General features: G+C 37.7%; 2 protein-coding genes across 2 annotated transcripts; one reads left to right on the top strand and one right to left on the bottom strand.

Annotated features, from left to right (window-relative positions):
- The first annotated feature begins 3,710 nt into the window (after positions 1–3,710).
- Positions 3,711–11,944, top strand: nfe2l2b (nfe2 like bZIP transcription factor 2b). Its single transcript, XM_057338424.1, has 5 exons — positions 3,711–3,771; positions 4,313–4,475; positions 7,887–8,102; positions 8,710–8,868; positions 9,942–11,944. The coding sequence occupies exons 2-5, from the start codon at positions 4,440–4,442 to the stop codon at positions 11,058–11,060; spliced, it is 1,530 nt and encodes a 509-aa protein (XP_057194407.1). The 5' UTR covers positions 3,711–3,771; positions 4,313–4,439; the 3' UTR covers positions 11,061–11,944.
- A 656-nt stretch (positions 11,945–12,600) lies between these two features.
- On the bottom strand, positions 12,601–15,322 carry mtx2 (metaxin 2). The gene is made up of 10 exons (XM_057337489.1): positions 15,179–15,322; positions 14,589–14,636; positions 14,457–14,503; positions 14,221–14,293; positions 14,011–14,087; positions 13,848–13,940; positions 13,663–13,701; positions 13,437–13,562; positions 13,271–13,347; positions 12,601–13,189 (listed from the first exon to the last, which is right to left on the bottom strand). Exons 1-10 carry the CDS (start codon positions 15,216–15,218, stop codon positions 12,988–12,990), a joined length of 822 nt encoding a protein of 273 aa, XP_057193472.1. The 5' UTR covers positions 15,219–15,322; the 3' UTR covers positions 12,601–12,987.
- Positions 15,323–16,704: the final 1,382 nt, after the last annotated feature.

The following is a 16,704-nucleotide window of genomic DNA, read 5'->3' as shown; positions in this document are numbered from 1 at the left end:
CTGTTATGTGTCATCTTTCTTTTTCTTCATTATTCTGTGTTGTTTAAAGCAATAATAGTTCTTCAATATTATTTGAGTATTGTGAATTTAAAGTGAGGGTGTTGTTGAAGTGTGACTTTAAAGTCGGTATGTTCTCCATCTGGAGCTATTTTAGGGCAGGTCCTGACAAAGCCCTGGGAAAATTCAACTGCAAGTCGTTTTATTCTGTCACATTCCTGTGTGTACGTTTGTTTTCTGCCATTTTCTACGTCATTTTAAAGACAAATACCGAGACTTGTTCTGAGCAATGGTCACGGTTGAATGTTATGTTTCAAGTTTGAAATCTTTCCAATAAAAAACTAAGGGATTATTGTGTCGCAATAACAAATGACATTATTGAAATGTAATATCACTAAAACGCATAATTTAGAAAATTGGATATGCAACCTAATCTAAATGTGCTGTGTTTAAAGGTTTTAAATTTTTGGCAACATTATGGATGTAAATCTTAAATATGTTGCAAATAATGTTCAATCAATATTAAGTTTGTTAACATTATCTGTGGAGAAAAGCAAACTTCATTTGCTCTTGTTGCTACAGTGAGCCTTGAAGCCACCAGAGCAGTTTCATGGGGAATTAACGTAAATCCCATCATGTAAAAGCAGGTCATCTGAGGTTTCACCTCTGCTAGACATCCCGCCAAATGAGGTTGTTTTAAGAGAAGCACATGTTGTCAGTAAAATAGTGAAGATTGCATTGAAATGAATTGTGTAACAACTCCAGGTCACCCGGGCACAGCTGTCCGAGATAATGTGTGAGAAGTGTTGAGTCCTTATCAGCACTCAGCTTTGATTGAAATTGTACTTAATAAGGAGATGTGTGCAGTGCACATCAGAGAACAAAGTCCAAACAGAAATCTGAGTTTCTTTTTGTTAGGTAACTTGCATGACTCCAAACAGATACCATCTAACCATTACACAAACAACTTGTGTTCATTAGGTTACTAATATGCACTATTTATGAGATCATTGAAATGTAACGTTAACCACTTTAAACGCGCAAAGATACAAATGTTACACTTGCTGGCAAATGTCCACTACTGTACAGCAAAGCGGCTTCATTTTCAATGTCATTTCAAAGAGAAATGTCGCCACCTGGAGGACACTGAGCAGAACTGTTTTATGAGAAAACTGAGGTTGCACAACTAGCAAATTTGTTGTGTGACGTCCTCAATCCTTTGTATATTCTAGAATTCATTTAAAAGGTAAAACTTTTAAAAATCCTGATTCAGATTATGGAATAGATGATGCATGCATTTGGTCCCTGTTGGAAAAAAACAATACCAATTCTAATTGCTTCACCAATAAAACCATTACAAAATCTTTCCCCACCAACAGAAGCCAATGCATTACAAGCATTGATTTACAGACAACATTATTGTTTCCATTCAAACCAATACAATTCAAATGATAATCATTAAAACCAGTAGAGATTTACATATTTTCATCACGGGATGATTGGGAAATGTATTGTTATATTTTGTTGTCTATCAGATTTTGGTGATATAAAATACCGGACATTATGATTTATGTCAACATCCTCAAGGTGAAAGCGTCTGACACAAGAACTGATAAAAATATGAATAAGTCATGAGCTGGGAGGGATTAAAAGTATTAAGAGTGAGAGCAACTCCACTGGATTTCACTAGAGGGCAGCAGTGAGCTATTTTACTGTTGCATGCAATGTGAACGCTATCAAATAAATAACAACATTTCTCGTAATTGGGAATTATGTAGTGATCCAAAATGTTCAGAACATCAAAAACATTCACCTACAAAGACGATATTCATACTGGAATGTTCAAGATTATTCTCTGTGAGAGCAGTTTTATGTTTTTGCATTTACCAGATGAGAACATATGTTTGTAAGAATGAACTGACCCTATACAAACACAAGCATAGTACTTCAAATAAACCAGGAGAATGTATCCATATGAGTTTCGTGACAGAATATTACAAGTAAACCGTATAGTTTCTTATTTCTTAAACATGATTGTTCAGAAGGAAAGAAACATTTAAATGTGAAAACAACTTGTGAATTGTAAAGAAACAAACAAAAAAATAAATCACAAATAAATAAACATTACATTAGATTATATATTGTGAAAGCATATTTTCATGATATTGCTTTTATAGGTTTTTGAGTAGATATTATTTCAAATGAAACAAATAAACATCCACTGACTAAAGCAGTAAAATGCTGAGTTTATTTGATCTTAAAATTTGTTTGTGTAAATCTCCTTTGAATAAATAAATACATATTTGTTCATAGAGACTCACAAGGTCGACAGTTACTTCAGGAGGGTGGTGGCCACATTCAATAGGATAATTTCACCCTATGTCGCTTCTGCATGTATTAAGTGCACCCATATCACAGTTTGGTTAACAAAAAGCACAATAATAATTCATGTTTATATATACACTTGAAAGCAGTCAGATGTCTTACAAACAAGTGTTTATTCTCACAGAGATCAATACAGGTCTGATGGGTGGAGCTTCTAAAGCAAAGTTCTGTAATGCACTGACCACACACTCACACAGTCAGAGTGGACCACAGAACTTTCCCTGAGCAGCCGTGCGTGTGTATGCATACTTTGTAGGGTTTCTGCATTCTATAGTTGACATATGTATCAGTCGTGACTGGTGTACTGAGTTAAGAAGTTCCTGCCATCTGTTGGGGCCAGGTCTGTTGTGCTGGAAGCTGCTTTGCTTGAGCTGGTAGCCCACGCTGGACCAATCAGCTCACGGGGTTCCTGGGAAGTAAAACACATGTTGGAATTTATGTCCACTATCTGGATAAGCTGACTCGCACTATGCATTAACAGTTGCAAACTGGTCAAACAATGTTTAAAAGAGAATCCTTCAAATAATTTGACAAAGTCTGAGACGACGGTCTTATTTAATACAACATGAAAGGAATTCGTCTATTTCAACATGCAACACGTTTCCTGCTAAATGTAGATACAGTATAAACATGCATTCTTCCACCTGAGTGCAACTTTTAAAATATAATAATAATCTCCCAAGCACGAGGCATGTTTGTTTTACTAGATGATCTCAATTTTCAATGAAAACAGTGTCCAGATGTGTGCACAGGCTGTCTTCTTGAGTCTCACTCCTTTCAGAATGTTTTAAATGAAATGTCAAACGACAGAATTTGAACCCTGGCATCATTACTTTAAGTGTGCAACTCTTAAAACAAAATACCCACAAGAAAAAACTACCATAGTATACTTGAGTAAACTGTAGTATGCATTACATAACAGTTCATGTAAACCGCAGTACTCTTTTGTATTAAACACAGTGCACTGGTAAACTGTAGTGAATACTTGTCCTGTTTTTAACACTAGAGCATCTATCATTTTTCAACAGTGTACTATAGCTAGTAAACGCTGAAGTATACTAAAGTACTTTTCTATGTAAGTAGTCACAAATGTAAGTTGCATGGAGAATCTGGGGTCTTACCTTAAGGGTCGACCGGTGGCTGTCCTGTCCTGTCCTGTCTGTCTGTGTGAACCGCTGGACCCTCTTTCAGTCGCTGAAGGAATGTCGACGTGGAGCTGCCAAACGTGAACGTGTAGGGCACACATGAACGCGCTCGTTGGAGAGACTTCTCAGTTCTCGTCTCTGAGCTCGAACCCTTGGCGTAGGTGGAGTGGTCATGGCGCTTTTTACACTGACCTGTCACATTTCACACAGCCGGACGGGGAGAAGTTCATGAAAGATATGCAATGTGTGTTTCGAGCAAAGCTGTAGTTTTGTTGCATTTAATCATTTATTTCGTTGCCTTTTAGTGTGTTCGCTATTGGGAGCAATTCACCTAAACACATATTTTAATCGAATTTATATTCTTAGGTTTATTAACGCACATTATAAAAAGAACACTGTTTGGGTTGTGAGAAATCTACTAAGGTGCTTTTACGTTTCATGGATTAAAGCCTGTGATTTTCTTTTCTACAAGGGGTTGTTTTATTCATGTAGTTCAAAAACTTGAGGTGTTTGTGGCGCTTCGCAGCCCGATCGGCGTCACTTCAAAAAATATCGCGAGACCAGTGCTAACGCATAGCTTTCGAATCGCTCTCGCGATGTTTAGAATATCATACGCCGATCTGTTTGCGTTTATGTGGGAAGACGTCTGTAAAGGCGTGTTTAAAGTTACGAGGGCGTGTCTCCTTCGAAACAGGTCAATTTTGTTTAGTTGTAACGTTTGATTGGCTAATGCTACAGGGGTGGTGCGTACTAGTATTTGTTATCTGTTTTCTGATTGGCTGAAGGTTGTAGTAGGCGGTCTCGTCTGTATTTGGGGTGTTACTCTCAGGATACGCTTGTGTGTCGTCAGATGTCATTCAGCCATAAGCACTGCCATCGCGTGCAGGACCATTTTAACATCATCTGTACAACATGGAAGAACCTGTAACCAAGTTTCAGTTCGAGCTGGTAAGTTTAAAAATATTTAATAGAAATGTTAGTGTGGGTTACATAAAGAAATCAGATATATTTGACCAAACCTTATTCCATAAACGTAGTAAAATTCCATGAGAGTAAAGTTTCTCTATACAAATTACATTGTTAAATCTTCAGAATAAAGATTAGTGCATTTGGTTTAATTGATGGAAAATGATTTATACCCTTGTTCATGTAAAACATGTTGTTTTTACGTGAAGATGTATCTGATTTGATTTAAAAAGCCCACTTGGCTAAAAAATTGAAAGAATGAATGCAATCTTATAGATATTTTAAGCCTTCAAAAGTTTTTTATGTATGCAAGATTATGCCACTTTCTTCATCTCATGACACTTTGTGTGTGTTTTTGTGTGATGGAATAGAGCACAATGTGGTTGATGCAAGTTTGTGGTTACGTTACAGTCAGCATCTCACGTTAAAACATTAGAATAAACTAAAGTATATTTGTCTGTCAGGCTTTTCAGGAAACAAAACGTTCAGATAAACTCCAAAATTCAATCTTTACTTTTTAAAACGTAAATGACCCACAATTTACTTTTTACCAAATTCAAATGCAGCTAATGTGCCAAATTCAAAATGAAACACGTCAGTATCATTACACTACATTACATTACAATTATAAAAATATTTCATTTCAGTTTAGGGAGGTACAACAAAATAGAACTTAAATTTGCAATGTTACTTGTAAATTTGATAACTAGATTATCAATCCCTCCTGGGATATTTGCTCCTGTGTATATAATGTCCCTAAAAATATTTAGACAGTTAAACCACACTTAACATGTATGAATGCCATTGCATTAAATATCAAACAATGTGGCATTTGTCTTAAATGTAGATTGATGGCATAATCTAGGTTTCACCTGACTTTTTAAACAAAATGAGCTGCTCTTTTGCACTTTTTGGTTTGTCAAACCACTAAACAAACAAATTAAATGAAAAAAAAAATGTTTTGACAGTTTGTTATTTTGCAATGACATATTTTGTGACACTGCCATAGTACATATGCCATAGTTTAATAAAATAATTGCACACAAAATATAAATTAAAATCTGTGAGGGTCTGTAACCTTGGGAAATGTTGTCCGGGGCTTATGAATTCATGTGAGCAGCCTGGTTAAATAAACATTTTGCCTGGTTGCATTTGGGCCAGACACACCCCCGTTTTCATGTTTAGGGAGAGTTCACATCGGTTGTCCTTTATACACACAACACTAATCACCCGGTATACACTTTCACACAGTTGCATCACATGCACCACCCAGCTGTAGGTGTGTGCCTTCACCTTTAACTCAACTCACCTTTATACCTTTTTTGTCCCAGTCTTTCTTGTTCTGCCTTTTTTCCTCTATTATCTGAGGAATTGTTTTCAGTGGGTTGTCGAATGAGATAAATAGCTCTTAATGCATTCACAATGTCTCATGTAATCTGGAGCATTTATTTACTTGCGTGACTCGAACGAGAGGGCAACAGGTTCAAAGACATTGTGGCTGACTGTGTTACAAGTGCTTTCTGTTGTGCCTATAGCAGGTTTTGTTTGTTTCACTGTGCGTGTAACACACAATGATTCAAATAGAGCATATATGTAACATTTAGTGATTCATAGAAAACACATGTAATATTTACTGATTCATAGAAAGCACACTGATTCGTAGAAAACACATGTAACATTTCTTGATTCATAGAAAATGCATGTAACATTTTCTGATTCATAATGGACATGTAACATTTTCTGATTCATAATGGACATGTAACATTTTCTGATTCATAATGGACATGTAACATTTTCTGATTCATAATGGACATGTAGCATTTACTGATTCATAGAAAGCACACTGATTCGTAGAAAACGCATGCAACATTTTCTGATTCATAGAAAACACATGTAACATGTTCTAATTCATAATGGACATGTAACATTTACTGATTCATAGAAAGCACATGTAACATTTACTGATTCATAAAAGCACATGTAATATTTACTGATGAATAATGGACATGTAACATTTACTGATTCATAAAAGCACATGTAATATTTACTGATGAATAATGGACATGTAACATTTACTGATTCATAAAAGCACATGTAACATTCACTGATTCATAGAAAGCACAGATAACATTCACTCATTTTTAGAAAACACATGTAACATTCACACATTCGTAGACAGCACAGATAACATTTAAATACATTGATTCAAATAGAGCACATGTGTAACATTCACTGATTCATATAAAACACATGTAACATTCACACATTGAAAATGTTTTTTACTGTGTTTGCCCTTGTAAAAAGCATGTTGGTAATAATCTGTACTTCATCACTGAAAGTGGACATGTGTATAATTGAAAGGACAGTAAAGGTTACACATTAAACTACAGTAAATTCTCATTTGACACCTGTGATTCCCGACCACGTGACTCAGTGCTAAACTCAGTTAAAATTAAATGAGCTGATGTTAAAGCAACACTTTGTTGTTTTTCGACCTTAAAATAATGTCTTTAAATTAAAATTATTTCAGTGGTAGAACACCTCATAACTGGACGAATTCTACTCCCGCTGCTACCTGAGCAGGCTCATAGCGGCTGAAAGCACACTCTGTAAGTTGTGTGTTCGGGTCGGTACACACAGCCCCGCCCATCCCCTGCCTGCGGTAGAGTGCGATATGGTTTCCAAATGGCGTTTCTGCATTCGCCGGTTCCATCAGCTTTGTTAATAAATTAACGTGTGTTGCGCTGCCCACGCGAAAGCTTATACAGCAACATTATTTACAACACTGGTAACAGACAATTGCGCTTATCAACCACATGGGGGAGCCGTGAGCAAAAGTTCTACAGTGTTGCTTTAAATGAAGCGAATGTTTATTTTTCCCCTCCCATATATGTTGATGTCATCAATGTTTACTTTAACCTAGAAAGCAAAGCAGATAAAAGGTTTTATTGGGCTGCTGTCATATATCAATATGAATGAGCTCCCTCAGTGGCAGGCCAACCTCTGAACACACACGATTTGACATCATAAACTCTCCACATTCCATTTCATCATATCAAAAGAAGTGATTACAAGATATTGTTTTATCAATGATGACAAACGTGTGCAGTTGTGTATTTGTTTTGATATGGTGAAAATTTGGCGACTTCATAATATGAAGGATTTTTGATACTTTTCTCTTCTCATGTGCACACTTTAAATGTGGCTTCAGTAAGAAGGCACCTGCCAAGCAAATGAATGTAAATGCAAATGTTTCGCATGTCGAACAACATGAGTGATGAGAGTGCACGGAAGGTTCATGCAAACATCCTCGTATAGTAATATGAGCGTGTCTGCAAAGATCATTAACATGTTAAATGATCTGTTTACAGTGCATTATGTCTCTCTGTTTAGGATCTGGTTGATATTTTATGGAGGCAGGATGTGGATTTGGGGGTGGAGAGAGAGGTCTTTGACGGATGTCTAAGGCAGAGGACGGAGGAGGCCAGGAGAGCGAGGGAGAGAGAGCAGAAGAGAGAGAGAGACCGAGAGAGGATTATGCAGAGGTTACAGAAACTAGACCAGGAGACGGGAGAATTTCTGCCGAGCCTTTCTTCAGTCAGCTCCCAGGTATCCATTTCATAGAAATACATTCAAACCTTTAGACACACACAGACAAAAACTTTTACTTTAGATCAAAGCGTCTAAGACCCTACTGATAATATTACCACAAATGTTATATAGCATGACTGGAACCTAATGGAAGCAAATTAAAAGCTCAGGCATTCATAGTCTGTCTGGCATCAACTTACATTGTTGCTTGGCAACCATAAACATCCTATAGTTACACGGGGCAGGAGACATGCCAAAACTAGATCACTCTCATTATCATTAACAACGCTGGAAGCGCCCGTCTGGGGTGGATTACTCTGCACAGCGTACATAGCGCAGGATTAATGGCGGAATTTCTACTGACCAACCCTAAACCCTCCTTTATTACACGACTCGTTGGAATGCTTGATTCTGATTGGTCCGGTTCTTTTCTCATGTGGCAAGTAGCCGTGTAATAAGCGGGATAATGTACAAGCAGCCGGCTGTTATCGGCAAATAAGTTGTATAATATTTCTGCTATAACAACCGGCTGCCTGTACATTATCCCTTACTTAATGAACACAGATCAACACTATAATAACACACACACACGCTTTAATAACAGGTTATTTTCATTGCATTTAAGGTCATGTCATGCTCTGTAAAATCACCCTCTACGGTGTCCACTCAGCAGTCACCCATTACCCAGAATCCCCTGCTGACCGCTCTGCTGTTTTCTAAGTCTCAGAAAGCCGATTCGGAAGAGCAGGCGTTTAGTGAACTTCCATCAGTAGCAGATTTACAGGTACACGCACACACACACTTCCCCAAACCCAACCCCAAAACCTAACCATCACAGAAAACTTTCTGCATTTTAAAATTTTCAAATAAACATAATTTAGTATGTTTAATTATCCATTTGAATTGTGGGGACCGGCCATCGTTCTCCACAAAGTAAGCGTGTGAGACTTTTACTATCATTGTGGGGACATTTGGACCCCACAATGTATAAAAACAAGTACACACACACACGGGCACATCTGAACCGGCTCACGAGTGCCATTTCCATTTTGAAACATATTCTCTACTCAAAATGTGATTTTTTTATTTTGGGACAAATTTTATTTAAACATTATTGTCATGATTTTTGATACATATCAGATCCATTTACATTCATGTTTAGGTCAAATGTTCATGGAAATGACTGTCAAAGAACAATCACATTTTTATTCAATCTGTTTTTTTTAAAGCTGGTTGTGAGATCAGAGGCCATTGTGAAAAATACTGATCTAAACTGTGTGTTTAAACAGATTTGATTGCAGTATGTCCTTAAACACTACACCTATCAGCAAATCAATATAAGTAAACATTAATACCATAAAAGCCATTAGTTCCTGATATAACTATTAATAAGTAATGATGATATTACTGTGAGGTGTGGTCTTATCTGAGACACACAGGGTTGAAAGTTCTACAATAAGCACATTTTTCATGGAAAAGCATGAAGATAATCTTTACTATCTGACAAGATTTCACAAAAACCTGATGTTCTGAGATGTCACACCTGTAAATGACACTTTTGTAACAAGACTTTGAGGTGTTCTTGGTCTGTCAGTGACTTTATGACACACTAATGCAAAAGACAAATGTGTTTGTGACAAAGTCACATTAGTAGTTGAGGAAGAAAAAGAAACTGAAACTTTTCACATATGGCTACTGTGAGTGCGCTACGCTTTATTTCACCAGTCATATTACTCATTATAATACTCATTTATTGAGCATTATGATGTTTTCTCATATCAGTCATAAAGGAAAATGTACTTTTTTTATCGTACTCAATCTGTGACAATTCATGATTTTGTGTTTTGTGTCTGTTAGTGTTATTTGGATCTGTTGGAGTCTGAGAGCCCAAACTCGCCTTTAGAGGACATCATTGACATGTGCCGAAACATCCCGTCACATGAGGAAAACTCAGAGGATGAGCTGTGTGATCTCAGCGAACTAACAAAGGCCATTTCTGAGTCTTCAGACGTCGCTCAGCTGTTATCCACGCCCTGTAATTCACTTCTGGAGACGTGCGTACCAGCGCTGTCAGATTCAACCGATTCACCTTTAAACACAGTTTTAAGCTCCAGTCCGCCTGAGAATCTCAATCAGATGAGTTTAACTCAATGCCAGTCCATCTTCAGTGAGTTCTGTCCTGAACCGAGCGTCAGTAGCAGCGCACAGATTCACCCTGAAGAGTCGAGCGGTCCGGCCGGATGGGAAACCTCACGTCCGCTTCCATGTGTCACTGACAGCCCCGTCCTGATGGGTTTTGATGACTCTGCTTCTTCTGGGTTTGTAGATCTGGACACATCTCTGTATGCTTCTGACCAATCAGAAGAGGAGCTAGTGTGCATCCAATCAAATTACATCGACCTGCTCCCCGTATCCCTGGATGAACACGTTACGTGTGCGCAAGACAAACCCCAAACACAACCTCTGCCCAACCTCAAAACGAGGAGAGGAGCCCGGCGGGTGTGTCGTGACGAGCAGCGGGCCCGAGCGTTAGGTTTGCCGCTCAGCGTGCGTGACATCATCACCCTGCCCGTGGAGCCGTTCAACGAGGCCGTCAACTCCGGCAAACTCAGCAACGCTCAACTGACCCTCATCAGAGACATTCGACGGCGTGGCAAAAACAAGATGGCCGCCCAGAGCTGCCGCAAGCGGAAGTTGGACAGTCTCGTGGATCTTGAAGAAGAGGTGGAGACTCTGAAGAGGCAGAAGGATGAGGGTGAGGAGGAGCGAGAGAGGAACACCACAGATCTTCGAGATACTAAAGAAAAGCTCAGGAAACTTTACAACGAGGTGTTCAGCCAGCTCCGAAATGAGCACGGAAACCCCTACGACCCCAAACGCTACAAACTTCAGCTCAGCACTGATGGAACGGTTTACCTGCTGCCAAGTTCAATCAAGAACAATACATCGCAAGAGAACGCACCTGTTGCTGTGTAACTTGCGGTACTCATGACATCACAAAGTCACATGACTCTGGACATCTTTTTTATGAATGGGCCTCTTCGTCCTGAAGTCCATTGGGTGGGCTTTACCATACAAGTCCGGGACAAAATTTCAGTTATCCTCCATGACAGCACTGAGAATATGTAAAGTATATATTTTTTTGTCACACATACACAACTTTTATAGATTGAAATGCCAAAATTAAACCATTTTGTTTATGTTGCGCTATATTGACACTTTACATATTAAATATTGCCAGTGCAATCAACCCCCAGTGTTCAATTTGACATAAGAATGGTTTCATTCTTATACTTGTGTTCGATTCGCAGAGAACACACTGATGTTTAATGCGGCTTCTGCAAAATAAAAAGATACATGTAGATAGAAATACTGTAGCTCATTCTAAGGTAATAAAAACATAATGCTTCATTTTGTAAGGTCTCTATACAACATAGTTATTTATAACACGGGGCTGTTGAATGCTTCAACCTGATTGGTTTACAAACGTTCTATGGGTATGCATTAACTTTCAGTAAAATGTGAAGGTGTTCCAAGTCTGCTGACCGCATTACAGTTCCATATCACTTCGCGCAGTTTAGACAACAGAAGGTTATAGTGTAGCCTACAGGCCATCACCGCACACAGCACCCTGTTCTTGATCTGACGTTATAATGTCAAACTGGACTGTTAACGGAAACGTGTGCAGTTTTGTTTCATTAAACAAAGCATTAAAAAAAACAAGAAATACATTGAAATATAATAAGTAAAATATCTAATTAGAAAAGCAAAATGCATTAATAAACACGGATAGCCTACTGGTTCGTTTTCCTCTTCGTGCTCCTTATACCTAATAACAAATATATTTTGATAGACCTACTCTTTCAAAAGTTTGCGTGATTTTTTTTGCTGCTGAAGATAGAAACAATACGAGGAATAAATAATTTATTTTCACCGGCTTTTCTGTCATTACTGCAAACACACACACGTGGCTCAAGCTTCCGAGTCCGTTCGCTCTAACGGAAATGAGATGCGCAAGAAAGTAGTCCTACCATCAACAGCATTTTGAGACGATAACATGACAAACATTGAAATTAAACATTTTAATAATGTCTTGTGGTGTGGTAACCGTGGTATAAGTGGAATAATTGCACAACCGAGGTGTAATACGCATTAACTTTCCAATAATTTAACGGCTCGTCGTCAATTATACCTTATGTATATTATATTGCATTTCTGTCAATAGATCCTCCACAAAGTTACACACTGGACTTTTTTGGATCAGTTTGTTATTACTGCCCCCTGTTGGAGCAAAAGACCGCAGCATCATGGATGTTTTACACTAAAACTACTACATGTGGAACTATTGTAACTTCAATCTGATGTCAGAAAGGAAGCAAAGTGCACAATGCACTACAGCAAACAACAAATATTGTAAACCAAGGAAAGCTGACTTTAGATTCAAAGGTTTCGAATCATGCATATGCAAATTAAATGTATGTAACATAAAAATTGCATATTTTGAATGGATGAAACACTGAAGTTTAAATTTAAGAGTTTAAATTTATTATATTTTTAGGCACTTTCCATTTACAGATTCAATCACACATGAGCATTACACATTGGAAAAAGGTTTACATCAGATGAATTCCTATACACAAATCAAACTGTTTGTAGTGTACCGGCAGGCTAATTCCTGAGATGGCATTCCTACCAGGCATATGTGGATTTTTGGAAAAATGTTACGAACACTTTGAACATTAACACATTTTTGTTCAATTGCCACTTCTACCTCTAACCGATCTAGAAATATACATCTTCACAAAAGTATCAAGTTTATTCCTTCACATAAGATACATAAGCTGTCAATCATTTCGGTGTCACCAATCAAAGGAGGGAGTAAAGTCGGGCAAAGGGGCGGTGCTCAGGGGAGCGAGCCTTTGGAGTGGCGCGAGGACCCGGAGGACTCTCGATCGTGCTCTTTGAAGTAAGTCTGTTCAATACGGTGACAGAAAGATAACAGGTTGCTGTAGGCTTTAACCTTTTCTGCCAGATCATCGCTGGCGAGCTGTGTGGTGAGTATGGTGAAGAGATGACCGAACACCAGAGCGTCCAGTTCAGTCGGCCTGCCACGTTTACAATGCAATGGTTAACAGAAACAATAAAATTGTGTTTGTTTTAAGAGCGCTTATGTGAACAAAACCTACTGTTTGTTGAAAAAGTAGGGCTGAGTTCCCAACCGCTGTGACAAAGCCTGACAACACTGACTCACATCTTCATACACCTGAGAGGAGACAACACACACGGTGTGATGAAGATAACCTTGTCTAGATTTAACAAATAAAAACACATTACGCTTTTTTTTTCACGCACCTGCTCCAGATTCTTTCTGGCCCATCCGATCGCATTCATCTTCTTCCGGACCTCCCACTGCTTCTGATAGGCCAGAACGTGATTGAGAGGCCAAGCGTATGGACTACTGTAGCGAGGCCTGGAGATCTGAACACATTCACATCATTATCAAATACGTATCATCACCATGCATTCACAAACTTTCAATGAAATAAGACTTTGTTGCAAAAAAGCATAATAGACACACCTCTGAAGCAGTGGAATCATCACACCATTGGATATACAACTGGAAAGAGACGGAACAAAATAATAATAGATTTATAACTTTATTTATAAACTGTTAGGTAAATATACAAAGTGTAAATAAACATGAAAACCTTTAAATCTAGACACATGACATGTCTCACATTAAGTGCGTGTACAAGTCTGTACCTCTGCGGTCAAAAGCATGTTGTTAACCAACTCCATGTAAGCTTTCATCTCCGCCCTCTGGACATCATCCAAGCCGTCACTCAGTGAATTACCCTATAGACAGAATAATGTCAGGCAACAGTCAGAAACATCTCGTATTTATTTATTCAAGTTCATTTTTTACCTTTGCTTTTGCAAACTGCACGATCGGCCCCAATTCGGACACAACTTGATTTCCAACGTGGATAAAAGGAACCTTTCCTATAAAAAAAGAGAGAAATAAGAAGGCACATTCTGACACCAAACGACACGTTGAGTTGTACTTTGCCAACATAAAGCGATAAAAACCTCTAATCCAAATATATAAAACAAGAGTAAGTAGACGTTCATTCACCTGATGGTGACATGTATTCAGCATTGGGCCGGCAGATCACCTGTATTGGCAGGCCACACATCCTCAAGAATGTCTAGAAAAAAGTAGACAAGTAAACAAGACGGTATTTACTAAACCCACCACAAACAACATGTCTGACATTTCATGTCAAAATATTTGGGTGTCAAGTCTCTATTGTGACATCCTGCTTGTATCTGCAGTCGACTGATTTGTGTGATGATGGCACAACATTTCACCTGGACTGCCAGAGATGATGCCGAATCCGACAGCAAGATTTGATCTTCTGCAAAACATCACCAGAGAACACATTAGCACGTGTTTAATTCATGTATGACTGTAAACATCTAAATGTTGTGTCTGTGAATTACCCTTAAGAGGCTGGTACAAAGTGGCACTTTCAGGCCACGGCTCAGCAGCTGGAATAGAAAATCAAATTGTTTGGATAAACTACACTGGATCTTTCCACGTAACACAAACGTATACTTACATGGCTACTTTGGTATATCCGGCCGCACTTTGCATTAACATCAATAAACATTGAATGGCTTTTTATTTCTTTGACGCCACATTGACCGATTTATCATATATCAACGTCGCCGCCATATTGGGAAAGGCAAGAATGTTCTATAAACACATACAAATGAACGAGGGAAAAATGTACAGTTATGTTTACATTTATCAACAGCTAATGAAGCGCGAGCTTTCACAAATCATTGTAACTGTGAAACGCTTTTGTACTTTAACTAGATAAACCAAATCAAATCAGATGACACGTCACAGCAACGCACAATGAATCTCTTTGGCTACAGCACTAATATAACAAACGGATTCGCAGATCAAATGAAATAACTAGATCAAAAATGCTGCTGATTTATCCCAACCAGCCTCTGCGTGACACCAGTCACATACACACGTTGACTCACATCATCGCCCACAAATATGAGATGAATAAGATTACCTGCAATCTGAGAGACGAACGCCTCTGCAGCGAGAGACATGACTGCGCTGGAAAAATGTCGATCTTAATAAACCTAACGACTGTTTAATAAATTCTCAACGCAAGGGCAAAGCAGGCGCCCGTCCCAGTGTAGTGACGTCACACGGAACTTCTTCCTGCTTTCTAGCCAATCACAGTTCCCTTATTCCGGTCGCGTAATATAAAAGCGGCTCACTCTTTTAAATTATATGCTTTTTACATTAATAACCATTAGACTTTAAGCTGTACCTTGTTGTTTTTTATGTATTTTAGCCTAACAAAAAAACCCTCTAATAATAAATACATGTATTTCTTTATTAAATAGGTGGTCATGTGGGACTGTATTTTATAGTAAAGAAGCAGGTGTCTGCAAGCGTTCATTATGGTCCGATTATAGGACTATATGCGCGGGCTCATAAATCATGGGTGCGGGGCGGGAGCGCGCCTTACATCACTTGTGCGCTGCATCTCAATTCGTCAAATAATGCTTCTTAAAGGCTTGTTTATTTATTGCATTAGTTTAAATAATGTTATAAATTGATTTAAATAAATGCGTAAAATATGTGTTTATGAAGAACTGATATTGTTTGTAACCACCTTTAAAGTCTCGTTAAGTGCTTATTCATCTTTCATATTTAATTTAGAAATGCAAATATTTCATATGATTCTTGTTTATTTCTCGAATAGCAATGATTGTCAGTAATTCTATATGATGATGAAATAAAAATATATATTAAAATAACACCAATAACTGCAGCAAGCTGTTGTATAGATGAATTAAAAATAAAAGGACACATTTGTAATAGTTTTATTAATGCTCAATATACGTTTTCAAACAAGATTTCAGTCACAATAATCAATAACAAAGGACAAGATATTTTATTGTGGCGCCGTACAATTTTTTGAAGGTTAGCTGCAGTCGGGGAATCGAATCCACGAAAGAAGACAACAAAGACCTAGAATTAAAGAAATATGACATTGTAGATATTTGGTTGTAATTGAAAAGAGATCAGACATTTCGACCACACATAAGATAAATAAAATGTGCTTTTATTATTTCTTATTAAAAATGCTCAAAATGTAGTTGTAATTGCAGGGAATTTTAACCGAAGACAAACAATATTATACATATATTATATTGAAAGAAAAACAATACAAATGTGGAAAAAGTCTTAATAATAGCTGATTCAATATCTTGTTTTATTTTTCTTGAAAGCAGACGATTTTGCATCGTCCATATACTCCCCTAAAACCGAATCTGTGAATATAGGGTAAACACACATTCGGTTCTACAGGGTATATATAGACGACGGGACAAAGTTTACAGATGATTTAGAAGATTTAGCTCCTCAAAAAAATACATTTAAAAAAATCTAAGGCAAAATGTTCTCTCAGAATCCCCCCAAAAAGGCGTTGCCTAATGCAATTTGCAGTCCTCTTTTAAATAGAAAATGGAAAAACAATCTTTTAAAATATATATTTTTAAATAAATGACCAATCTGACAAAT

The sequence above is a fragment of the Triplophysa rosa genome, linkage group LG7 (genome assembly GCF_024868665.1).
Source record: "Triplophysa rosa linkage group LG7, Trosa_1v2, whole genome shotgun sequence".
NCBI lineage: Eukaryota > Metazoa > Chordata > Actinopteri > Cypriniformes > Nemacheilidae > Triplophysa > Triplophysa rosa.
This window is presented reverse-complemented; position numbering and strand designations above follow the sequence as displayed.

Bases quoted from the DNA above. Each gene is read 5' to 3' on its own strand.
- nfe2l2b (XM_057338424.1), top strand. From the start codon at position 4,440: ATGGAAGAACCTGTAACCAAGTTTCAGTTCGAGCTG. The intron at 4,476-7,886 runs GTAAGTTTAAAA...CTCTCTGTTTAG, and splicing joins CCAAGTTTCAGTTCGAGCTG to GATCTGGTTGATATTTTATG. The intron at 8,869-9,941 runs GTACACGCACAC...TGTGTCTGTTAG, and splicing joins CATCAGTAGCAGATTTACAG to TGTTATTTGGATCTGTTGGA.
- mtx2 (XM_057337489.1), bottom strand. From the start codon at position 15,218: ATGTCTCTCGCTGCAGAGGCGTTCGTCTCTCAGATTGCAG. The intron at 14,088-14,220 runs GTGAATGAACGT...CTTTTTTTATAG, and splicing joins TGAATACATGTCACCATCAG to GAAAGGTTCCTTTTATCCAC. The intron at 13,348-13,436 runs GTGCGTGAAAAA...GTCTCCTCTCAG, and splicing joins CCAGAAAGAATCTGGAGCAG to GTGTATGAAGATGTGAGTCA.